The sequence below is a fragment of the Rhineura floridana genome, chromosome 9, assembly GCF_030035675.1.
Source record: "Rhineura floridana isolate rRhiFlo1 chromosome 9, rRhiFlo1.hap2, whole genome shotgun sequence".
In the NCBI taxonomy this organism is placed as follows: domain Eukaryota; kingdom Metazoa; phylum Chordata; class Lepidosauria; order Squamata; family Rhineuridae; genus Rhineura; species Rhineura floridana.
The window spans coordinates 51,782,065-51,806,490 of NC_084488.1; the positions used below are offsets into that span (position 1 = coordinate 51,782,065).

Here is a 24,426-nt window from a genome sequence, read left to right on the forward strand (position 1 = left end):
AGCATACTGCTAGACCAGCTAGAGATTACCATCCTATTAGGAGTCCAGAGTTAAGGTGTGCTAACCTTTTAAGTGCAATTTGTGGTTTCCATCCAATAAATGCATCACAGATGGATTTAACAAAATAATTTTGCTACACATCTATGTTTTCACACAAAGTCTTCCTTATGAAAGAAATAGATAATCTCTACTCACACATGTTCAACTGTACAGCACAGCCAAGCTTTACAATGTTAGTCATAAATGTGAAAAAATTACCCCTAACAAAGAAATAGTTAAATTGCTAAATTTCTGGAAACAGCTTTGTAAAGCCAAGAAAGGAAAAAACACCAGAAAAATCAACAGAAATCAGCAGACAGCAAATCAGAAGAGAAGTGAAACCTTCTGAACATCCTCAGGAATCACTACAGAACCATCAAGAGAGCCCATTCCCTGTAAAGGCAGAAAAGAAGATAGACAGAGAAAGTAAGATGCATAAAGGGACTCTACTATAGTCACAGAGAACTCTTGTCAGAATGTATTACATATGTTAACACAAGCAGATTGATTACAATGCCTATCTCAACTAAAAATAGTTTTTTAACAGCCAACAAAACCATTCCTACTTTATGTTTTTCTTCTCTACTTGGGTTGTATCCAAAAGCACAGATAAAACAAAAAAAGGATCTCAAGATGCAGATACTGTGCTTTATGTTGAGATAGTGAAAGATCAAAAGCAAAGAATGAACTAGAAAGGTTCAGATGTTAAAAATTCTCTTCCACTTTATCTTGTAGTGAGAAATCACTATGTTCTGTGATACAACTGTTTCTAAAAAATTACACGGCTAAATCATTTTTGTTTAAATGTCTCAAGCAAACTTCATACATCACATTTCGCAGATGTAAGAGTAATCATGCATCCATCTAAATAAAATAATTGCCCCAACCATAATTGTTCTCCCAGCAGAAACAGGCTAGGCACCCCAGAAAACCTTCAGTTTATTCTTTAAGTTTACCTGCTGATAGTTGATTTAACTGATGAACTTACATCCATGTTCCCTCTGTGAAGGCTGCCAACATATTTCCTATTCAAGGCTTTGGACTTCCATAGATTTATCATTATTATACGCTTTAAGGCTGTGGTGGCTAATCTATGGCCTTCCAGGTATTGTGGGAACAATACCCATCAGCCCCAGCCAGATTTCCTTTACTACAAAAAAGCAATGCCTTCCATCAGCCTTCAAGCAATCAGGTGCAGAGAGAACCAAATGAAAGAAAGTGGCTCTTTTATTGTGCAAGTGGAAAGCTACATAGAAGCACCTGTCCTGCCAGTTCTTCTTCCGGCTCTTGAATGTTGAAGACTGTTGCAGCACTGTCAGCACCTAGCAGTCGACGAGCCATCTTCTCCTCATAGGTTAACTTCTACACCAAAGGGAGAAAGAGAAGCTAGCATCAGTCACTGATAAATGAATGGCCAATACACTGAACAGTGATGTGGATATGGTAGCAAATTTTGAGACCCATATATCCATGTAACGCGTTAGTTTCTAGGGCAGTGTTTCCCAGAGTTGGTCGAAGCACATTTTTTTCCTGAATAAAAACTGGAGGTATACTTCATCCTCACAGCCCCAATACAAATGATCTTTAAAGTGTGTAAGGAAGCCCAGCCTCTGTAGTTTTGCACATCACTGATCTAAGCAACACTCCAGTCTTCCAAAGCAACAACAATGTTTTACAATAGGCTGGATCCAAAAGGTTCTTTCCTCTGGGGAAAGACTCCTTCTGTCAGAGGAAAGGAACTTTTGGTTCCAACCTACTCTAAAGGGATCATCTGTTATTTCCCCCGCTCTACACTGCCTGCTTCAGGTGCTTAACAAAATCCATTTTGTCAGTTTACAGTTGCACTTCCCCCTCTTCCATGTCCTTTATTCTACATATCACATTAAAACCAAAACCAGTGTCTCAAAAGAAAAGTGCTCTAGTGATCTTTGCTGACAAAGGTTTATGCTTTAAATAAATAAATAAATAAAGACTAAAACTTGCAAAGCTGGCAGTGATGGTCCCTCTTCCCCCCCGAAAGGAGGTACTGTATACGAAAAAATATTAGGGACCAAGTAGCCCACTTAATACTAATTTTCTTTCTCTCCATTGAAAATATAAAAGGTGTGAACTAAAAGCAGTGCAAAAATGTCACATGAATTCTTCAGGTGAAGAACGACATTTAAAACTTATGGGTATGGTTTAGAAGTTAGCTGCGTACAAAATTCCCATTGCTGGCAAAGATCCTAGAAACTCACTTAGTGGTATTTATATGTAATAACTCAACTGCAGCTTTGTCTTAGCTATATAGCTCATTCAGTCTGTATCATTCACACAAGCTTGCTTCCAGAATCCTCCATATTAAAGGTGTTGAACAGATGGAAAATACACATATTTATTGTAATTTAGATTTTATTGTTCAAAGTACTTGAAGTGAAGTAATCTTTCACTTACTGGTAGGCCTAAAAAGTGATCAAGAATGGACCTACAGCTTAGAATAAAGTGTTTCTCAATACTCATTTTCTAATCCGGCTGGCAGCTTTAGGTGAACTCCCTTACTACTGTAGTCTATGGTTTCAGCAACAGAGTTAGAGGTGAAAGCGAAGTTACTCTGGTATATAAGGTCAATTAAAAATTATTGGAAGATGACAATGTATATTCAAACTTAAGAATCGCTCACCCATAACCTCGACAGAGAGAATTAATTATATGAAATGAGAATTAAGGCTTGTCCAGATAGTGGCTAGGGCTGATGGGAGTTGTAGTCTAAAACATCTAAAGGGCAGTAGGTTGGGGAAGGCTGATATAATGGGACAAATGTATCATTTGCCCAACGGAATAACTGTGGCTTGGGTGCAAAGATTCTACTGCACAAGTGGGAGGAATTTCTGCTTGCGCAGAGATTTGTTGCCAATCTCTTCTTCCTGCCCCATCCCTGCCCCTGCAGCCCTCCGCACTGCTGTAAAGCTATTCTAGAGAAGCCTTAACCTTGAGTGAATTTGCAAAAGCCAAGTGGGTCTGCAGATATAGGAGCGTGTGGAAACTGGCTTGCTTGGAAGGTTCTTTGGACCCACGGCTGTATTTTGGGGTATGTTTTTCCTTCTTATTCAGGACTGAATAAGATACAATGGAATATAAAATTGAAATCCATGTGAATTTAAGGACTCCCCCCCTCTCCCCCAAATTGATGAAAATTAAGGAAATTGTTCAGAGCGCTACTGCTAGCACTATGACTGATGTAACCCTCGAATCTTGCAATTACGTACCGGTTGTCCATTGTTCAATAGATCTTCTTTGAAACGAAGCTTTCTTTCCAGGTCCTGAATAACAGCATCTTTTGTGCCCTGAATTTCTTCATCAGATGCAATCCTAGCAGTTCTGCCTGTTTTCTTTGGAAATCCCCTGCAAAGAAAACAGATAGTTTACAGATACTTTCTACTATATATAGAGATAGCAGTTGCAGAAATCATACTAATCTTTAATATAAATATTAAATAGCAAGCATATACTCCCCGACCAAACAGCTTTCATTTTAGGAAGACACAGTGCAAGAGACAGATTTTGGAGGGCCCTTGAGCAAGATATTAGTGGCCTCCTCCTGAAGTAGACCCACCTCCTCCTTGCTTCTCTTCCCACTGCCCATTCACTTGCCCTCTCCCTCTGGGTGCAATTTGTACGACCACGCGGAGAAAGATTGCAAAGTAAGCAAAGGATGCTACTCTTATCTCCTCACTCTGGCCCAATGAACAGGCAATGACAGCAAGGAAGAGAAGGAGGACCAGCAGGCTCCAAAGATTGACAGTGGGACCCTGGAGTGGTGCAGGCCCTGGCAGATGCCCAACTATGCATACCCTGATATTGGAGCTGGGAAGACAACTAGCTGATACTATACATTTCTTCCCATCATTAATAAGTGCAGTCTTCTCAATGAGAAAGTATTTTATATATTTGTTGATGAAAAAAATGCTTTCAAATCAATTAGAACAGCAATATTTATTTCAAACTCAATGTAGATTATCAGTGTAATTTGCTTGAATGTACCAAAAACAATATATTGAAGCCCATTTGCAAAATCACAAATAAATGCACAGAGAGTATATAGTTTTCATGTTCATACAAGAACTTGGGGTGGTGGTGGAGGTTACTTATCAATCAGGTTTGACCTAGTGTTACATGTGAGTCTGGGCTCCTGGTCTGACTCTCCCAAACAGACCATGAGCGGTAAGCCAAGAACAAACCTTGGTTAAAGCTCATGGTTTGTTTGGAGCAAGCCCAGGTTCACACATAATGCTAAGTCAAATGATGGCTTAGCTCTCAGTAATGCAAATCCATTTTTTAAAAAAAATGTGAAGTTTTATACTAGGTATACGACTCCAAATAAGACCAGAATTAAAAATATATAACTTTTCATTGTTCGAGATACAACTTTCCATTGGCCAATTCCTTACACAATGTATTAGTTATGTTCCACTGTGCAATCAAAATTAACAGAATGATAAGCTATGATGTAATACTAACTCTTAAAGACATTTTGGAAACAAACGTATGACACCAATATTAATGTTTACAATTTTTTCTCCTTACACATATCCCAGTTATTATGCACAATCTATTATAACTACTTGCTTAAAGGTTCAAGCCTTTTCCTGTATTTCACATACACATATTTTCAATAAAATATTATTAGAAAAGGGGAATTAGACAAGTTTGTGGTGGATATGTCTACTGATGACCAATATTCTTGACAACTAAACAGAACTTCCATGTTTGCAGGCAGTATCTCTCTAGATACTAATTGCTGGAGATGGAGGAAATAGCAGGGAAGGCTTCTGCTGTCACGCTCTGTTTACAGACTTTCCAAGGATATGCTTTTGGCCACTGTAGGAAACAGATTCTGGTCTAGCTGGATCCTCATGATAATAGTACACCTCTTTATATCAACCCCCAGCACTTTTTACCAACAACAAGAAAACACATCATTTTTTAAAGAAGAAAAGAAAAATACACCACTTATAGGAAAAATAAACCAAATCAGTTATTTCAGCCACTGGTGCAATCCACCAAACCCAGCTCTTGCACAACTTCAGCTCATCTCATAGGAATCTTAACAGGGGCTGAAGCTTGCAGAGCCCAGTGGATATAATCCAAAACTTATCAAAACCAACAATAAGCCCATTAAAAAGTAAATTTGCATTAACTTCACTCAACTATGAGGCTTCTTTCAAACCCAGTATGAGAGGATTTTGCACTACTGCCTGCAAAGACGATGTGCATAGGCCTCTAGCCAGGTCAGTAAGCCAAAAGCAGCAAACTGCTGGCTCATGCCCTACCAAGGGACCCTGAGTAAATAAACCAGGATGCCCTTCCCTCTCTTCAATAGAGTACAACAGATGCATCATAGCTTTGTTTAGTTTAGACTGACAGCAAGTCACTTGTCATTCAAAAATGTTTTTACTGCACTTGCAGCAATCGCTTAGAAAGAGAAGAAGATAAAAAGCATATGGACAATAAACCCTTCCAGATGCAACCACTTATCAAGATAGAACAGGTCAGTCCTTTTGGCTACTGCACTAGCCTGGAGAGCACCTCCCGTCTCATAAATTCAAATTCCTGATAAATGCTTAATTCAGGAGTAACCCACAGCACATCTGGATTATAAATGAGATTTGGGGCATCTGAACAAAGATCTGGTTCTGTCCTTCATTACTCTGGGTGCATTTAGCTAAACACTGGATTGCATGTCAGAAAATATAAAATTTAGGAAGGAGATTCCCTGAACAGAAAACAAACTTATAGATAAGGAGCATGAAGAGTCCAAACTGCATTCACTGGAGGCTGTGCTAATCATGACCCAAGGTAGGAAGAGATTAAAAGCTCATAGCACTTTGTGTAATATATATGAATATTGAGGAAGCTTTGAGTTAGCAAGTACAGCACTTCTCCTACAATAGCTGACAAAGGATTTGCGCACAAAAGGCTGAAACACTTAACCAAAGTCATTACATGCAACATCATGTGTGTGCGCACACACATATTTATGGCAGAAGTATTTATTTATTTATTTATATACCACGCCATAGCTTAAGCTCTCTGGGTGGTTTACAGCAATTAAAAACATTAAAAACAAATATACACATTTAAAAACACTTTAAAAAAAAATTAAAAAACACATGCTAAAATACATGGGAGAAGAGGAAAGTTTTGACCTGGCACTGAAAAGATAACAGTGTTGGTGCCAGGCACACCTTGTCAAAAACATCATTCCATAATTTGGGGGCCACCACTGAGAAGACCCTTTCCCTTGTTGCCAGACTCCCACCTTCCCTCAGAGTAGGCACCCGGAGGAGGGCCTTGGATGTTGAGCGTAGTATATGGGTGGGTTTGTGTCAGGAGAGGCGTTCCATCAGGTATTGCGGTGCCAAGCCGTGTAAGGCTTTATAGGTTAAAACCAGCACCTTGAATCTAGCTCGGAAACATACAGGCAGCCAATGCAAGCAGGCCAGAATCGGTTTTATATGTTTGAACCATCTGGTCCCTGTTACCAATCTGGCCGCTGCATTCTGCACAAGCTGCAGTTTCCGAACCATCTTCAAAGGCAGCCCCACATAGAGTACATTGCAGTAATCTAATTTGGAGGTTACTAGAGCATGGACAACTGAAGCCAGGTTATCCCTGTCCAGATAGGAGCGTAGCTGGGCCACCAACCAAAGCTGGTAGAAGGCACTCCATGCCACCAAGGCTACCTGAGCCTCAAGTGACAGAGATGGTTCTAGGACAACCCCCAAACTACAAACCTGCTCCTTCAGGGGGAGTGCAACCCCATCCAGGACAGGTTGGACATCCACCATCCAGTCAGAAGAACCACCCACTAGCAGCATCTCAGTCTTGTCTGGATTGAGCCTCAGTTTATTAACCCTCATCCAGTCCATTGTCGCAGTGAGGCACCAGTTCAGCACATTGACAGCCTCACCTAAAGAAGATGTAAAGGAGAAATAGAGCTGCATGTCATCAGCATACCGATGGCAATGCACTCCAAAACTCAGGATGACCACACCCAACAGTTTCATGTAGATGTTGAACAGCATGGGGGATAGAACTGACCCCTGCGGAACCTTATACTGGAGAGTCCAGGGTGCCGAGCAATGTTCTCCAAGCACCACCTTCTGGAGCCAACCCGCCAAGTAGGAGCGGAACCACTGCCATTCCATCCCTCCCACTCCTAACTCAGCCAGTCTTCCCAGAAGGATACCATGGTCGATGGTATCTTCAAGAAGAATCAACACTCCCCCGTCTCTCTCCCGACAGAGGTCATCATACAGGGCGACCAAGGCTGTTTCCAAGCCAAAACCAGGCCTGAAACCCGACCGAAATGGATCCAGATAATCAGTCTCATCCAAGCGTGTCTGGAGCTGGCCTGCAACACTCGTTTAAGGACCTTGCCCAGGAATGGCACATTTGCCACCGGCCTATAGTTATTAAATTTTTCTGGGTCCAGGGAGGATTTCTTCAGGAGTGGTCTCACTACCGCCTCTTTCAGGCAGAAGTCCTGCCAGTTTCACTTAAAAGGTAGGGCATTGTTTCATAGAATCATAGAGTTGGAAGGGGCCTATAAGGCTATTGTCCCGTCCAGAGTCGAACCCAAGAGGCTGAGACGTTGGTGCAAGTAAATCTTGTTTTATTAGAGTAATGGAAACATCAAAAGCAGTGCGCTTCATAGGATTCCTACAATAACTCACTGTAATTCCTAACAACACTTTAGACCTACTCTGCAACGTAAAGGAGAGTTGACGCAACACCCCCCTCCCAACTCAGCAAGCTTATATAGGGGAAGTTTTGGAGCGCAATCTCTCACTCCTTCGTACCCCCGCCCTCTGACCAGTGCGCTTTTCCCGCCGTCGAGAGCAGGGTGAAGGGGGGCAAACTTCCAAGGGCTTGTCTGACAAAACAGGGTCCTTATCAACAGACAGGGAAGTAGAAGGCAGGGAAGCCTCAGACATCTCTAAGTTACGGGTGGACAAAGGGGGAGTTACGACTCTTTCACCGCTTGGCAAAGGAGGAGTTACTGCTCTTTCGGAATCCTCCCCTAATGGCTCCGAGAGGGCGTTTGGTGGCTGAGCACTATCCTGAAAGGGGGAGGGTTCACCCATGGGAATTGACGGAACATCTAACACCCTCCCTTCCCCCAAGGCTGGAAAAGACACAACAACAGCTGGACCTTCCGTGCCTTCTGGTCGTGGAGGCGCCTGCAATTCATGCCTTCCCCCTCCCCGCTCGTTGAGAGAGAGTGGAGGCTCGACAGCTATTAAGTCCAACCCCCTACTCAATGCAGGAAACCAAATTAAAGCATACCTGGCAGTTTATAATGAAGAGCTCAGCAGCATGATATTGCCTTTGTTTGATATTGCTCAAAAGCTTCCTTGATCAATGAAAATAAATGAGAAAATCAGTGAACATTTGGGGACTTGGTAGTTACTGAAGCAAAGTCAAATTCAAAAGACACATTCAGATGAGACAACCAGCTGCTTTCACTCAGATAAATGCACCCCCCTTTCAATCCTGTTTTCCCTGTAACTTTCCTTAATCTTCTCAATTCCCATAGGTCTTTCATATTTGATTCCCTGCTTTGAAGAACATGGAAACAGCAATTAAATTTAACATCAGCAATAAAGAAAAGAAAATTATGGTAATTTTGGAATGTATAAACAACATCCATTCCAAAGCAATGTGTTCTTTTAAATTTTAAAGGCTTTTTATTAACTTGGTGCCAGCTATTCCTACTCAAAGCCATTGCTGCTAAGTATTCTGCACACATCAGACTTCTCTGGGAAAGTCCAGAGAAACAGCACCAAAGAATGTGAACGACAGATCTTGGGCAAATCCTGCTTAAGTCTCCCTCTTTCAAGCTGACATATCCATAAGCTGAAAATGCATTCCCTGCCCTCTGACTGAAAGGGATTCCAGTCTGGCCATGATCAGATGACTAATTCTACACTCTCTTTCAAGTGGTTATGTACTGTATATTTACAGTGTCTCCCTGTGAGCCAGCTGTGCTTTCAGGCGCACCCATGCGGCTCCATGAATATAAATAAAAGGAGAATTTGGATTTCCCTTTGGAGATGAATAAAACTGCACTTTCATGAACAGAAAGGAATGAAACAGAATCAGCTTTAGATTCTGCTACATGGTTCTTGCCATGGTTCTGCTGATCTGAAGAGGTTTAGGAGACAGATTCAGCTATGCACCTGGTGGCCAAAATGAACACAGTCAATTCAAGAGAGAAAAATTAGTCATAAAAAACTGCATTCTGGCCTTAACCTATCTTGAGAATAAATCTGCAATTTGTCCCTTGATGCAACTGAAAAAAGGCACTCTATATCTTCTAATTCAAAGTACCCAACCCAGAGACACAGAAGAGATAAGGAATAGGAAGCAGGAATCCATGCAGACCATGAGAACAGCTTGTAAGCAGAAGCAAGGAACAGCAGCAGTTAAAGTTATCCTGGCTGTGGACGAGAAACAGGGTAGCCTGAAATGGAGGAGACAATCTAAATCCTAGTTCCTTAAAAAGGGACAACATCTCCAAATCAGCTTACTATTTGGACCCACCTGTCCCTACAAAACAACTCAGGGGTGGGTGGGAGAGGTTTCTTTAGAAAAAGCTGTTTGTGAAGAACTTTATAGGTCTCGATGGATGAGAAGGGGTCTGGATAGGCTCCAGGAATTTTACCAGGGATTGCCACAGTCCACTGATCCCTGGTGCATTCTACTTCCAGTTAACACACTCTTCAATTTTGTGTGTGTTTCAAGTCAACCAAATGTTTAACTGGTTTTTATCATGTATTCAAGTTACTGTTTGTAAATGTATTCTGTATGCAATAAACAAACCTTTAGAAACACAGATTTTGGTTGTGTTTTTTTTAAATGCAAGATTATAGAATGGCTAAACCTGTATACTGGCAATCTAGCACCTTAAAGCTATCCAACTGGAAGATATTCACTTGAACAATGATGGTTTCGACAACACTGCCAAATCCACAACCTACAGAGACCTCTAATTCACAAAAATGAAGCTCCTTTGGGCTGAAAATGTTTATGTGATATTTATCGCTCATGTTCCCGTGCCACATGTTTGGGAACAAATGTTATTGAGCCTTGATTGAGAGCTCTATAAACCTTGGATTTCATGGGAAATCATAATCTCTCCTTTGGCCACAAGCCGATTCCATACTTTTACATAGATACAATAAGTTTTCATCCATTATTTCCTTAACTTTTACCACAACAGTGGAGGACATGTTTGCTATTAATTCCTTAGCCTTTGTGCCAGTTGGAAACAGCCACCAGGAAGTAGGGTAGCTCAGCTGAGCTTTTGACCTTTTAAACAACAGACCACAGCTGAACAACATTAGGAATGAAAAAGGCATGGTGTAGAAAGACATGAGGATAACGAGCAAGAGTAAAAGGAATGGCCTGACCAGGGTTAGAACAGACAGTAGTATCAATGGAGGCCAATGGGACACTTTATCTCTGCTACAGTTCAAAATAACCAGGAAGGATTGTGGTGATTAAGTTTCCTATACAATACTGATCATTGTTTGGGCAGGAGGGAAATGCTGGGACCACGGATCTACTCCAGTATAATAGTGTACATGAGAATGATGCACCGATGGACATAATTAGCAAAATCCTAAGTAAAGACAGAGCTACAGATTATATTAGCAAATAGGTGTCTCCCCAAATATGTGTCTGCCAGTTATTGTGAAAAATGAATGAGCGAGGCCATTTGCAGTACAGAAGTGGTGGGCTGGAGGAAGGTTTCTTCAGTCTTATAACATCTGTTCATCCTTGCCTACAATGCCTCATCAGGCTATTCTCTCTCTGCCCTGCAGCCACAAACACACACAGCAGAGCCTAACTGGAGGAGCACACACACAAAATAAATGCTGGGGATTTGTAATGGAGAATCAGTGGGTGTGAGAAAGGCCAGCACTTTGCCTTACGCCTACTAATTCTTTCTTGCCTGCTCATGCCCTCCCCCAGTTTGCAGGCCAAACATGTGATTAGAAATTCCATATTTGGTTCATAACATGAAGCTCTACTGTATGCTGCTACCCACAAAAGGCCATTTCCCTTCAAAAACTAACAGCTGATTTTCAGGAAACCCTCAACATATCTGGCAATAAGTTTCAAACAAATCAGAAGGAAAACATCCTCAGAACATAAACAGGCTACAGTCCCCATGCCTGATCCCCATTTTGTGTCTGTTGCATTAAAGTGACAGCTAAAACAGAAAAGACTGAAAATTGGATATCAGAACTACAAGAAATGGAAATACAAGGAGTTATTGCCTGCAGAAGTGGTCAGCAATCTCTCGTGGGTCTGGGGTATTACTAACCAATACAACCCAAACACTGCATTAGGCCTCCACAAGCCACAACACAATGTGGACAACTGTGCCATAATCAGATATCAGTAGTGAAGGGTGTGCACACAGAACAGATAATTCAAGGAAGCAAACCATAGGCCAAATTCTTCATATACGTATACTCAAGAAATTATGCATGAATAAAATAAATTCTAGAAAACATTTTTCCATTTTACAGAAGTGAAACTCTGAGGCTTAAATTCAACAGGTAATCTAGGAATCTATGCCAGAGAACTCAAATAAAAACAGAAGCACTCCTCCTTCATCACTACAGAGATTCTTTCTTTAATCTCAGTTTTCCTTGTCAGCCTCATATTAATTACTTATAGCCAGTAAAAGAAGAATGCTGCATCTGTTTTCATGCCCCCCCTCCAATTCCTTTCTCTACAAGTGAGGCAGCTGCTCTTAAGATGGACTTTCATCACCTTGCCTGCTTTTATCTGCTATCTTCTTGTAGGCCGCCAATTTTGCCTTGGCACAGTAGGGCTTAAAGTGAGAAAGATGCAGTCTTTAGAAGATGGGAGCTCTATTCCTTCTACCTACCTAAATTCAAATGACACCCCAAACATAATGTCTCAAATATATTTTACATAACACACAAATTGCAATGCATTGCTAGCTTGCTGTGGAATTAAAACAGTGGCTCTATGCAACACTTAATATAGCATTATTCTTATTTATTTTTAAAAATATTTATAGACCACCCCTCACATAAAATATCAGAACACTGTACAACCACATTTACTGACTGCCTAAAAGAGGCGGTTGTGAGACTGCTCCTGAAGAAACCCTCTTTGGACCCAGATAACCTGAACAACTATAGACCTGTGGCGAATGTTCCGTTCCTGGGCAAGGTGCTAGAACGGGTGGTTGCCGGCCAGCTCCAGGGGCTCTTGGATGACACTGATTATCTTGATCCATTTCAATCCGGTTTCAGGCCCGGTTTTGGCACCGAAACAGCCTTGGTCGCCCTGTATGATGACCTTTGTCGGGAGAGGGACAGGGGGAGTGTGACTCTGTTGATTCTCCTTGATCTCTCAGCTGCTTTTGATACCATCGACCATGGTATCCTTCTGGGAAGACTCACGGAGTTGGGAGTTGGGGGTACTGCTTGGCAGTGGCTCCGCTCCTACTTGGTGGGTCATCACCAGAAGGTAGTGCTTGGGGAACATTGCTCGATGCCCTGGACTCTCCATTGTGGAGTCCCGCAGGGATCGGAACTGTCCCCCATGCTTTTCAACATCTACATGAAGCCGCTGGGTGCGGTCATCAGGAGTTTTGGGGTGCGTTGCCATCAGTACGCTGATGACACGCAGCTCTATTTCTCCTTTTCATCCTCTTCAGGTGAGGCTGTTAACGTGCTAAAACCGCTGCCTGGCCACGATAATGGACTGGATGGGAGCTAACAGACTGAAGCTCAATTCAGACAAGACCGAGACGCTGTTGGTGAGTGCCTTCTCTGCCCAGATGGAGGATGTTCATCCTGTTCTTGATGGGGTTACACTCCCCTTGAAGGAACAGGTGCGTAGCTTGGGGGTTCTTTTTGATCCTTCCTTGTCACTTGAGGCCCAGGTGGCCTCAGTGGCATGGAATGCTTTCTACCATCTTTGCCTGGTAGCCCAGCTACGTCCCTATCTGGACAGTGACGACCTCGCCTCAGTTGTTCATGCTCTGGTAACTTCTAGACTGGACTACTGCAATGCGCTCTATGTTGGGCTGCCCTTGAAGACTGTTTGGAAACTACAACTAGTCCAGAATGCAGCGGCCAGATTGCTGACACGGACCAGAAGGTCCGCTCATATAACACCTGTTCTGGCCCGTCTGCACTGGCTTCCTGTTTGTTTCCGGGCTAGATTCAAAGTGCTGGTTTTGATCTATAAAGCCCTACATGGCATGGGACCGCAATACCCGCCTCTCCCAATATGAACCTACCCGGACACTGCGCTCAACATCTAAGGCCCTCCTCCGAGTGCCATCCCATCGAGAAGCTCGGAGGGTGGTGACTAGAACCAGGGCCTTTTCCGTGGTGGCCCCCGAACTGTGGAACAGCCTCCCCGATGAGGTGCGCCTGGCGCCGACGCTACTATCTTTTCAGCGCCAGGTGAAAACCTTTTTATACTCCCAGGCATTTTAAAGTGTGTTTTAATAGCATTTTCATCATTATTTGTATTTTGGATGTTGTTTGGTTCTTTTATTGTTTGTTTGTTTTGTTTTCTTGATTTATTGTATTTATTGTATTTATACATTGCTTGTTTTTTATCTTTTTGTACACCGCCCAGAGAGCCTTCGGGCTTAGGGCGGTATATAAATTAAATAAAATAAATAAATAAATAAATAAAATTTACAAGTGCAATAAGCCTTAAATAACATAAACCAATACAGATTAATTATCAAAATGATTGGTTCATAACCACTGGCTGAAAAGCAATGCATTATAGCAGTGCTAAAGGGCCTGAATGTGGACGCAATCAATAAAGGCAGAAGAGTTAGTGAGAGTCTAGCTCAGTCTCAGTAGCCTCATTAGCAGCAGGTGGAAGGAAAGATCAGTGATGTCATAATCATAACAGCCAACAGTGGAGCTTTCAGCCTCTCTCTGGTCCCACAAAGTTTTCAACCAATTAGAAATGATATTTTCATTAAAACTACAACAGCTATTTTTCACTCACTCAGTAATGGATGTCAGATACCAAGGTATACAGGAAAACAGAGCAAGGCCTAAGGAAAGCTGGAGGTGATAGCCCCAGCTACGCATGTGGGGCAGCTGGTGTAATATTGCTGAGGTCAGCTCTGTCAGAGTGGTGCCCAATGCCATTTTCTCCCAACTTTTTCTCATACTGCATGTTTGCTGGCACTGAGCATGCTTAGACACTGACCACCTCCTTATCTTCTTAGACAGGAGTGGCAAACATGGGAAGTCGTCATGTTGCCAAGGAGAGAGACACAGACTATAACAATAGGTTTAGTCATCTCAGGAGGATGAGACCAAGGGAAGCGGAAGCTATTGTATATTTAAGCCAACTACTGCTGGGCAGTGAGGACTTTGTGGATTGACTAGTAAATTGCAATTCTGTCTGACTTTCAAATGCAACTTCTTACCCTGGGCACAGTCAGTGTAAAATAAGGGCAGCATCCAACTCGCATGTGCATGTAAGAAAGGATAACAGTTAAAAGCTACCAGTACTTTGACTGCAGTGGATGGAGAATGAATGCTTGCAGAAAACCACAAATGTCTAAAACAACTGTCATACAGATGTGCTAAGATGTCATACTGGAATAATAAATAAACTATGAAAATGGACATGGAGGTGCCTTCGAAAAGTATACACTACAAATAAAACCAAGTTCACCAAATGTGTATACTTACGGAGGTGTGACACCTTTTGGAAGTCCTAGTGCATTAACAGAGACTGGAGGTGGCTGGGAGGGTAGCATCGAGCTGAGGAAGGCTGCTGGGGACTGGCTAGAGTTTGAAAATCTTGATGTTGGAGAAAGACTGCGAGAGGGTGAAGGGGCTGAGGCTGGGAGAGGGGGTGGAGGAGGGGGTGGTAGGGGAAAGGAATCAGCTACAGAAAAGGAAGAAGTTGGACTAAAAACAGGAGGAGGGGGAGGGGGTGGGGAAGGAGACCAAGCGTACTCTCCCTCAGGAGCAAAGGGCTGAGAGAAAGGGGGAACAGATGTTCTGCCAAATTGTTTCTGAGAAGCAGTGGGAGACATGGGGGATGGGAGGCTTGATGTAGAAGATCCAGAGGAAGGAGTCATGTAGCTAGAAGCAGGGCTGATGTTCTGTGCAGCAATGAACTGCTTAGGACGGGTATAGTTGAAGGAGCTGGACGACTGCATGGCTGGAGCAGAATGGGAGTTGAGAACACTCATTTGCACAGGAGAAGCAACAGAGTGGCTGGACTCAAGTTCTTGGAATGAAGGTGGAGGGGGGAAAGTAGGAGACAAGGGCAGAGTTTGGCGGAAACCAGCTTGCTTCTGATGACACCACTGGTCAGCTTCTTTTTCCAACCGGATTTGGTTCTGTAGCTGCTGGATTCTCAGAGGGTCCCTGTATTTAAAAACAAGAGAAAACTAACTGGAGGAAATTTAATTTTGTTTTGAGGACAACAACAACAAGAAGAGAAATACTGGCTTGGTCCTGTACAGATAAAACATTCTTGACCTACAACCATTGTTAATGGACCAGAAGTGGAACCACCAGCTTATTCCCTGGGACATGTAAACTCTCCCCATCCTTTTCACAATAACATTAATAATTAAAAGTTACATCTGTACCAACAGAACCAGAGTTACCACTGTAACCAGGATTTGAAGCTGTTTTTCAAATCCTGATTGAAATATACTTAGTGATAACCATGGTTAAGGTAAGCATAGATATAAAGTAAGCTTTAACCATGGTGAAGATCTTGGGGCACGGCAAAAGGCAAGGAGAATTTGCAAACGAGAATGGATGTAAGGGACGATGTGCAAAATCTCTAGTCTCATAACCATTACAGCTGTACCACATGATTATCTCTGTGTCAACAGGTTCTTTTAGATAAAAGCAGAAGCTAGCAGTACACATTATATAAAACTACAGAATATTTCATATAGAGCAAATGTACAATAAACACTTAAAACCGATATGCCAGATATCCGAGACAATTATCTTGTCTTTTATAGTCCAACATTCCAGGAAATCTTGTTCTCAGCTTCCTTATGGTGAAAAAGGTTTTACTAGCTTGCAAAAATTCTTTATCAATGTCCAAAATCATATTGGCATCACAAAATAACGAAACACATGACATATGACACCACCACCACCAGCCACCTTTTATATAGGGCTCTGATCCTATACACATTGATTTGGGAGTTAATTCCACTGAACACAAGTGGCCTTACAGTCCAATCCTATGCATGTTTACTAGAAGCAAGTCCACAAAAGCTCCTTTCTTGCAATAAAAACAAAAACCACGAGCCTGCTTTTAACCAGTACAAAGGGCTGATGTATGAAGGCAGAGCACTCTGTACCTCCTCCACCTGCCTGCTTCATTTCTATATTTTATTTTTCAGTAAGTGCTTTTTATTGATTGTTTCAAACAATACAAAATAACAGACTTGTGATAATGGTTACAGATCAAACCAAACAGTCAGAAAACATTGAGTCTACTTCAATAGTGTAATATATACATAAATAAAAAAGTACAGGGCATGCATAAAAAGGGCCTTGCCCAGCCTAGAAACATAGCCTGATGGAGGAGCCAGGGAGAATGTTCCATCCTTCTTCCTGCAGCCCACTTGCCTGGATGCATCTGCTTGACACTTAAGGCAACCGAGCAAGTGATTAAATACAAGGTAGTACAAGATTAAACCCCAACAATCCTTCTCTATGGAATTATTTCCCTCCAATCTATACTAAACTTTGCAGGTCCTGAACAAGTGCTACAGAGAAGATCCCTTATTTGCCCCAAAGATGGCAGATTGAACATTCTGTGAATGTCTGCTCCCTGCGTAGCCTACCCCAGGTTCATAGCCAGGAACCAGTAGGATCACACCTGGAGCCCTGGCATACTCCACCCAGGCTTTTTAAAAAAAATTTTTTTTGAAGAGCAGCCTTGAACAACGAGAGCTCGTTTTTTCAAATAAGAACATGAATGATTTAAACAACAGTGGCAGCCACGGTGACTGCTGGATTTGTGTGAAAGAAAAAAGCAATGGAAGGTTCATCATCTGATGTGTGTGTTTATTGTGGAACTTAGTGCTAAATAATTGCACATGGGATTGCAGCCAACTACTATGTGACATAACACACACAATCCATTTTAGTATTATAAGCAAGTGCAACGCTGATTCTCAATAAAGCTTTAATCCAAGCAAAGATCAGCTATATCTCTGAATGGAAGATTCATCTGTCTTGTTTACATACTGTCTATCACAGCTGGAAAGTCCAGAGTTGTCTTAAATGTTCCAGATGCTGTTTTTAAAAATATATTATTATAAGCACACACCTTTTTCAGTTTATCTAGCAGATAAATATTTATAATGGTAGGCATATACATACAATGTAACTGAAAGCTTTAAAAAATTGGCTTGAGTATTGCCCTGCAAGTGAAGCCTCATACATTATGTGGTCACAATAGTTGTAGCCTAGGAGATGTGCAAAAGCGGTAGTAATACAGGATCAGCCTGATTTTAATATTATAAAATATAGTCTTACTCTAGAGATAGATTTTCCCCCACTACACATAGCAACTGTTATAAGCTATGTAATTACAAAGGCTCCCAACCTAAAAAATGCAGTTAAGGCCATGTTAGCTCTGTCACAATTAATTTTGGGGGAAGGGCTGTTGCATAGTGGTAGAATACCTGCTTTGCATGCACAAAGTCGCAGGTTCAACCCCGGGCATCTTCAGGTAGGCGTGGGAAAGGCTCCCCATCTGAGACTTTGGAGAGCCGCTGCAAGTTAGTATAGACCAAAGGTGGGGAACCTCCGGTCCATGGGTCAAAATTAGGCCTGCCAAGCCTACCAATTTCACAAACACAGCTCTTTTCAGTCAGCTATGCCCATCTGTCACATTAGGTGCAGGGCAGGTAAAGTCACAGCTGTTTAAACTTGGTAATGCAAATTTTGTAATGCATGGATTTCTGACATTCCAACTGGAGCTCCCACATGGAGCTGATCTCTGCAAAACCCAGCAGAGCTTGGGTGGTATCCAACTAAACAAATCTGCTAGTTTGTTGCCAAACTTAAACAGCCCTGAATCCAACCCCCCTCCTCCACCAAGGAACAGTTGGGAGCACAGAGTATAGGAGTTTGCTCCCAACTGATAACAGGGCTTGCATTCAGCACTGTTTAAATTCAGCATCGAATGCGGGCACAGATCCATCTGACATCCACCTGAAAGTGGCCTGTGGAAAGGCAGCCATTTTTGGATTTGGTCTACTAACCATTTATGGATCTGGTCTACCAACAGTGGTGATTGATGGACTCTAGACTTGGCAGGGCTGCATGAGTGAAGCCCAAGAGGTCGTGTGAGCTCTAATAATCACTCCTTTGCTGTTAAAGATGCAGGGAAGTGCAACAGTACAGATGTATTAATTTATGTCTGGTGTTCCTGGAGAAAACAGGGGGGGGGGGAAGAAACTATTTCTGATTACGTTTTGTTACCTCCCATTACTTTCAGATAAGTATCTGGGAAGCTTTCCAGTTAGGATTTATCTTTATAAACAGAGCTGGAAAGAACTCCCAGGTGCCTAAAAACTGAGTGCTTGATACTTTTTCCATTCCTGCATAAGATTTTGAGTTTGGAACATGAGAACTGATCTTCAGAGTTTTTAAGGTGGCATGATACAGCCATTGCTGCGTATGGAACACAGTCTTTCTCCCGCCCGTCCTGCTATGGTTTCAGAGCAAATTGGTTTTGTAAGTTGTTGAAGAACTACATAAACCTGAAAAGCTCATTTGACCGGAAACCATAACAAGAAGGGGGAAAACATAGATGATCAGTGTGCATACCGCAGACAATGATGGCTTTTCAAGTCTAAACAGCTAGCATAGCACCACAGCGTGAGAATCAAGAATTAGTAAGGCTTATTATTTTACCTAAATTATCTGAAAGATGTAGTTATAAATACAGACTTAGAAATGATAGGAACTTTATTAACGTTAGCAAAAATTGAAATTGCAAAACATTGGAAGCAATCAAGAGCACCATCGGTTCTAACAAAATCTGAACACCATCAATTTGATAAAAGTAACATATTGAAGAGAAAAAAATGGACAAATAAATATATAGAAACCTGGGCAATTTTTATTTTATTTTTTTGGAACCAAATGTATCAGGAGAATAAATATCCATACAAATTATTTTCTCTGATTTGATTTATTCAATATATGTAACTATGTTTATGGTTTTCGCAATATGGTTTTCTTTTTTATTATTCGTATTATTATTTCTTATATATATACACAAGACGAACAAGTTGTATCTGTAAAAAAACTTTCTTTTTCTCTCTGCTTTGTTTTTTTTGGTAATTTTTCTTTTCTTTAAGATTATTAAAATAAATAAATAATAATAATAATTTAAAAAGAATTAGTAAAGCTTTTCTAAAAGAGAAGGCTGTGAAAAGCCAAATAGGTTTCCTTGGTAGGATTTTCTCCTACAAATCCACAGCAGCTGAGAGTTAACTGGATCTCAGGCCCAGACTGAAGGATAAAGATGGAGAGCGAATAAGTCCAACATTTGGATACACACTGTTTTGTGAGGAGATGTTAATGTATGCAACACATGAAAGGGCCCTTGCTGAAAAAAGGACTGTGGCTCCAGTATCAATGATAAGTTTGGCATAAATTGATAATGTAATGAAAAGCATTCTTGTTCTGTTGTCCTTATCTTCCTAGTGGAGTGCAACTGTGCAATAATTTAGTGCTTGATTACAATTTCCACTTATCCATATATGGAAGATAAAAGCTAAGATTTCATGACATGTTTCAACACAAAAAGAAAAAGAGAATGCTGAGTCTTAGTACTGCGCATCTCTGGTATATGATGGGTGGGAAATGCCAAATCCCACGAAGTGGATTAGCAGAGGCGAGATTCAAATTGAAAAAGCAACTGCATGCAGGAGAAAGTGCCGTGGCAACGAAGCAGGGCTGTGAAGTCGGTATGTCAAACCTTCGACTCCGACTCCTCTATTTTTCTACTGTCCTACTCCGACTCCTTCATAAATGGCAAATGTATATTAATGTATTAATATTAATAAATTAATATTAATATATTAATTTTATTTTGAAGTCGGAGTCAGTACATTTCTACCGACTCCGACTCCACCCAAAATTGCTTCCGTCCGACTCCACCCAAAATTGCTTCTGACTCTGACTCCACAGCCCTGCAACGAAGGCCAAAGCAAGCCCAGATTCACACACTCCCTTCCCCAGTCCTGCAGTCCAAGACCCTAAGGAGCAAGCAACTGCCAGACCCAGAGTGTCCAATAGGTCCAACACCAACATATTGTTATGAGCATGGGGGTTGGGATGGATGATTCCTGTGGGTCCCCTTCCCAGCCTCTGATTTGGAATCCTATGCCTTGGGGGCTGGCTCTGCTGCCCAGATGAATTTCCTTTGTTAAACAAATAAAGTGTCCAGGTAAGATAATGGGCCTATCAGTTGCCCAGCAATGGTGAATGGGCCAGGAAGACCCTTTTGTCATTGAAACTCTTCTGGAGAGCATCCCCCCCTTCCTGGAGCCCAGCAGAGGCTTGTAGTTTGAGTGGTGTCTAGAGAATGCTTGCGGACTGAAGGAGGCAGAGAGACTGGCATCTGCACCATGGCATTTGGGGTGCCTCCTGGAACCCAGATGGAAAAGCTGGATATTGGACTGCTGATGCCTTGAACCCCTCCATCCTAAGCTCAGGTTGGAATGTGTGCAAATAAATAAACCATATTTCATAAAGACACCGCAGTCTCCGCTGACCTTCTTCCCAAAGGAAACCAAACCCTGGATGAGTGCAGTGACCCCATAAATCTCACCGCTCGGAGATTGGGGAGGTGCGCAACACTGGTGTTAGAAGTGGGATTGAGTTTCCTGGGAGAAGCATTGGGAGCAAGGTGTGCCTGAGTCAAGGTGGAGGAGATAACAGCAACCCTCCGGGAACAGATGAAATTGCTTTTCCAGCAGAGGCAGGAGGACCAGCAGCAAAGACAAAGAGAGCGCCAGGAGGAACAGGAGCACTGGCAACGAATAGGGGAGATGATTGGAAGCTTCTTGGGAGAGGAAAAGGAGACCCCATGTGAGGAGGTGAGAGCCCTGCCTGATCAGCCGCTACAAGGGGTCGAGGGTGACCCAGGAGTCCAGCTGCAGAGCACCCAGACTGGGGTGGCTAAAGAGATCCAGAAAGTGGATGGGCAGCTGGAGGGTTTGGACTGTAAGGAGTTGCAGTCAGTAGCGGAGGAGGAAGTTTTGATTGTCCAGGAGCCTGCCAAGGGGGAAGAAAGCTGGAAGTGAAGCCCCAAGAGTTGAAAGAGGACAGGCTGCAAAATGAAGAGGAAGATGCCTTGGAAGAAAGTGAGATAGAGACTGGAGAAAAGATGCTGCTGATAGATTTCTCTGCTCCCAATGTGCCTGCTGTTAAAGAAGTAGTGCAGGAGGAAGAAAAAGCCTTGGAGGAAGGTGAACTAGAGGCTGGAGAAAGGCAGCTGTCGATAGATTTCTTCGCCCCATGTGTGCCAGCTGTGGAAGAGAAAGTGCAGGAGGAAAAGTTGGAGGCGTGTGAGCAAGAGGAGCTCCCAGCACCTGGAGAGATGGGTGAGATAAAATTCCCAATTGGCTTTGCCCCTTGGGTGCCCCATAATGGTCTTATAGGGTGGGATGCAGCTCCTATGATGGGTGCAGTCCTTGGGCAAATTACAGCAGTAAGAGGCACCCAGCGCTCTGTGAGTTTGGAGGGCGAGAGACACTGGGAGGGTTACCTGCCTCTGTTTGGGCCCATGATTCACACTGGAGATTGTGAGGGAGGACAGAGAAGATTTCTTTCTGCCAACCTGGGTGGGCTAGGCCAGCTAATCCTGAAGAAGATGCCCCCAGATAAAGACTTGTGGCAGAACTTTAATTTGGAGTTTGGGACAGGAGACCAAGTGGACTGGTTTACAGACTTTTCCCAGGGCAGAGAGTGGAAAGAAAATGGCTACAGCCTGCCATGTGCTGATGAGGAAAAAAATATGTTCCTGGAGAGGAGTCCCAACCCCCTGCAGGCAGCAGCAGGGATCAGCTTGGACTGGGAACTCCATGAAGCCCCAAGACAAAGGGCCATGTGACCGACTGCATGGTTTGGGGGTGGGTTTTGTGCTTATGGGACTGTGTACTGATGGGACTGTGTACTGATCTGTACTGATTTGCTGCAGGAATTTTTCTGATGGTTTTAGTATTGCTTTTTGAAATGCTGTTGATTTGTGCTTTTTTGCATGCTGGTGGGGATATGAGCTGTTTAATTATTTTTTAGGGATTATGTTGATAGGTTTTTGCAATAATATTTTAATGTTAAGATTAACTATTATGTGACTTAATAGTAAGATTTACTATTCCAACAGATTGTGGGTGTATGTACAACTGTTTAGGGGAGCAAGGAAAAAATGTGCATGTGGTTGAGGGCATGGTTAAACATGTCGGGAGCTCACTGTCTTGGCCACCGCCAAGTTATGAGGACTGGGTAAGCTGTTTGGATGCAGAACTGTGACTGGGAGCTCCAAGAAAGAAGAGGAAGCCTAAAGAGAGAGTAATTCATTGAAAAAGGTGCTGTAAGGGAATGGACTGTACTTGTGTGGAAATGAGACTGTAATATGACTATGCTTTTAATGATGTATATTTCAATGTCTTACTAACCTGTACCTGTTATTTCTTTGTAGGAAAAGCTGTTCTATAGTTTGTTTGCAGGTCTGGGACAGACCTTTTCAGAGAAGGGTGTAGTGTTATGAGCATGGGGGTTGGGATGGATGATTCCTGTGGGTCTCCTTCCACTCCCCTTTGGAATCCTATGCTTTGGGGCTGGCTCTGCTGGCCAGATGAATTTCCTTTGTTAAACAAATAGAGTGTCCAGGTAAGATAATGGGCCTATCAGTTGCCCAGCAATGGTGAATGGGCCAGGAAGACCCTTTTGTCATTGAAACTCTTCTGGAGAGCATCCCCCCCTTCCTGGAGCCCAGCAGAGGCTTGTAGTTTGAGTAGTATCTAGAGAATGCTTGGAGACTGAAGGCAGGCAGAGAGGCTGGGTCTCTGTACCATGGCATTTGGGGTGCCTCCTGCAACCCAGATGGAAAAGCTGGATATTGGACTGCTGATGCCTTGAACCCCTCCATCCTTGAGCTCAGGTTGGAATGTGTGTAAATAAATAAACCATATTTCATAAAGACACCGCAGTCTCCGCTGACCTTCTTCCCAAAGGAAACCGAACCCTGGAGGAGCGCAGGGACCCCCGAAACCTCACCGCTCAGAGATTGGGGGAGGCGCGCAACAATATGATCCTACAATCGGGAAAGTCCATGAAGAATAAACCACCAGCAACAGCTGCCGCCCCATCCTGCTCTTCTCCCTTGTTTCAAGGCAAGCAAAACAAGCTGTTGCAACAACACATACAGAGGTAGGCTGACGTTACTCCTCCCAATTCTCTCCCCCATAAATTTCCAAAAACAAATGCAAATAAAATAACACAAAAATACTCATATTTATCAGAGAAAGACAAGACTGAGACTCACACTGGGTCCTTCCTTCCTCTCTCTCCCCTTCCAAATATACTAAGCACTGCTCCTGAAAGTATCAACCACTCCTTTCCACCTGCTGCCTACAAAGAACATGGTTCAAGTGTGAGGAGGTATGGCCTTCAGAAAATCACTCTGAGCATGCTCAGAACCAATATATGATTCTGATATAGGCTAAGGCTGCCAAGTGGGACTGTTCTTGAATCAGTCCAGACTCCTCCCTATTTGCTATAATAGCTGTGTTAGAGAGGCCTCATAACAACAGATGGGGTAAGGGCTTTCCTAGGAGGACTGAAAAGCAGGCAGAACAAGGGAGGGACCTCTTTGCCATAGCCACACTTTTGGATTAGGATTGGCTGAGTGGTGCAGAGAGCTGATTGGCCAGAGAACAAGAAGTTGACTGGCCAAAGAACAGTAGATTGAAATATTTGCAGAACTTCTCCGAGTTTAAATAGAAATATAAAACGTGTGTGGAGCAAGAAAGAGTGTGTGGCTTTGAGATTTTTTGTTTTTTTTAAAAAATTGCTTGACATTCTCATTGGGAGGGTTGTGCCCCAGTAGACCAGCCTGCACTGCCTACCAGACCAAAGTGGTTCCCCAATACTGGTGCAGACAGTATTGAGCCAGATGGACCAATGACTTGGCACACTATGAGACAGCTTTCTACATCCCTAAGTTCAGATAGAAATGGGGAACCTATGGCCCTACAGATGTTATTGGATTACAGGTCCCATCATCCTGGATCATTGG

At 42.7% G+C, this 24,426-nt stretch overlaps 1 protein-coding gene across 8 annotated transcripts in view; it reads right to left on the bottom strand.

The window, feature by feature from the left end:
* PALLD (palladin, cytoskeletal associated protein) overlaps positions 1-24,426 on the bottom strand; it is a 331,056-nt gene that overhangs the window by 33,014 nt on the left and 273,616 nt on the right. For 4 of the 8 annotated variants that reach the window (XM_061584126.1, XM_061584130.1, XM_061584131.1 and 1 more), the window contains 4 exons: positions 14,808-15,494; positions 3,285-3,420; positions 1,300-1,401; positions 382-432 (listed from right to left, as the gene is read on the bottom strand). In XM_061584126.1, coding sequence (XP_061440110.1) covers positions 382-432; positions 1,300-1,401; positions 3,285-3,420; positions 14,808-15,494 — 976 coding nt within the window. The remainder of the gene's footprint in view (positions 1-381; positions 433-1,299; positions 1,402-3,284; positions 3,421-14,807; positions 15,495-24,426) is intronic. The other 4 variants (XM_061584128.1, XM_061584134.1, XM_061584127.1 and 1 more) reach the window with 3 other exon arrangements.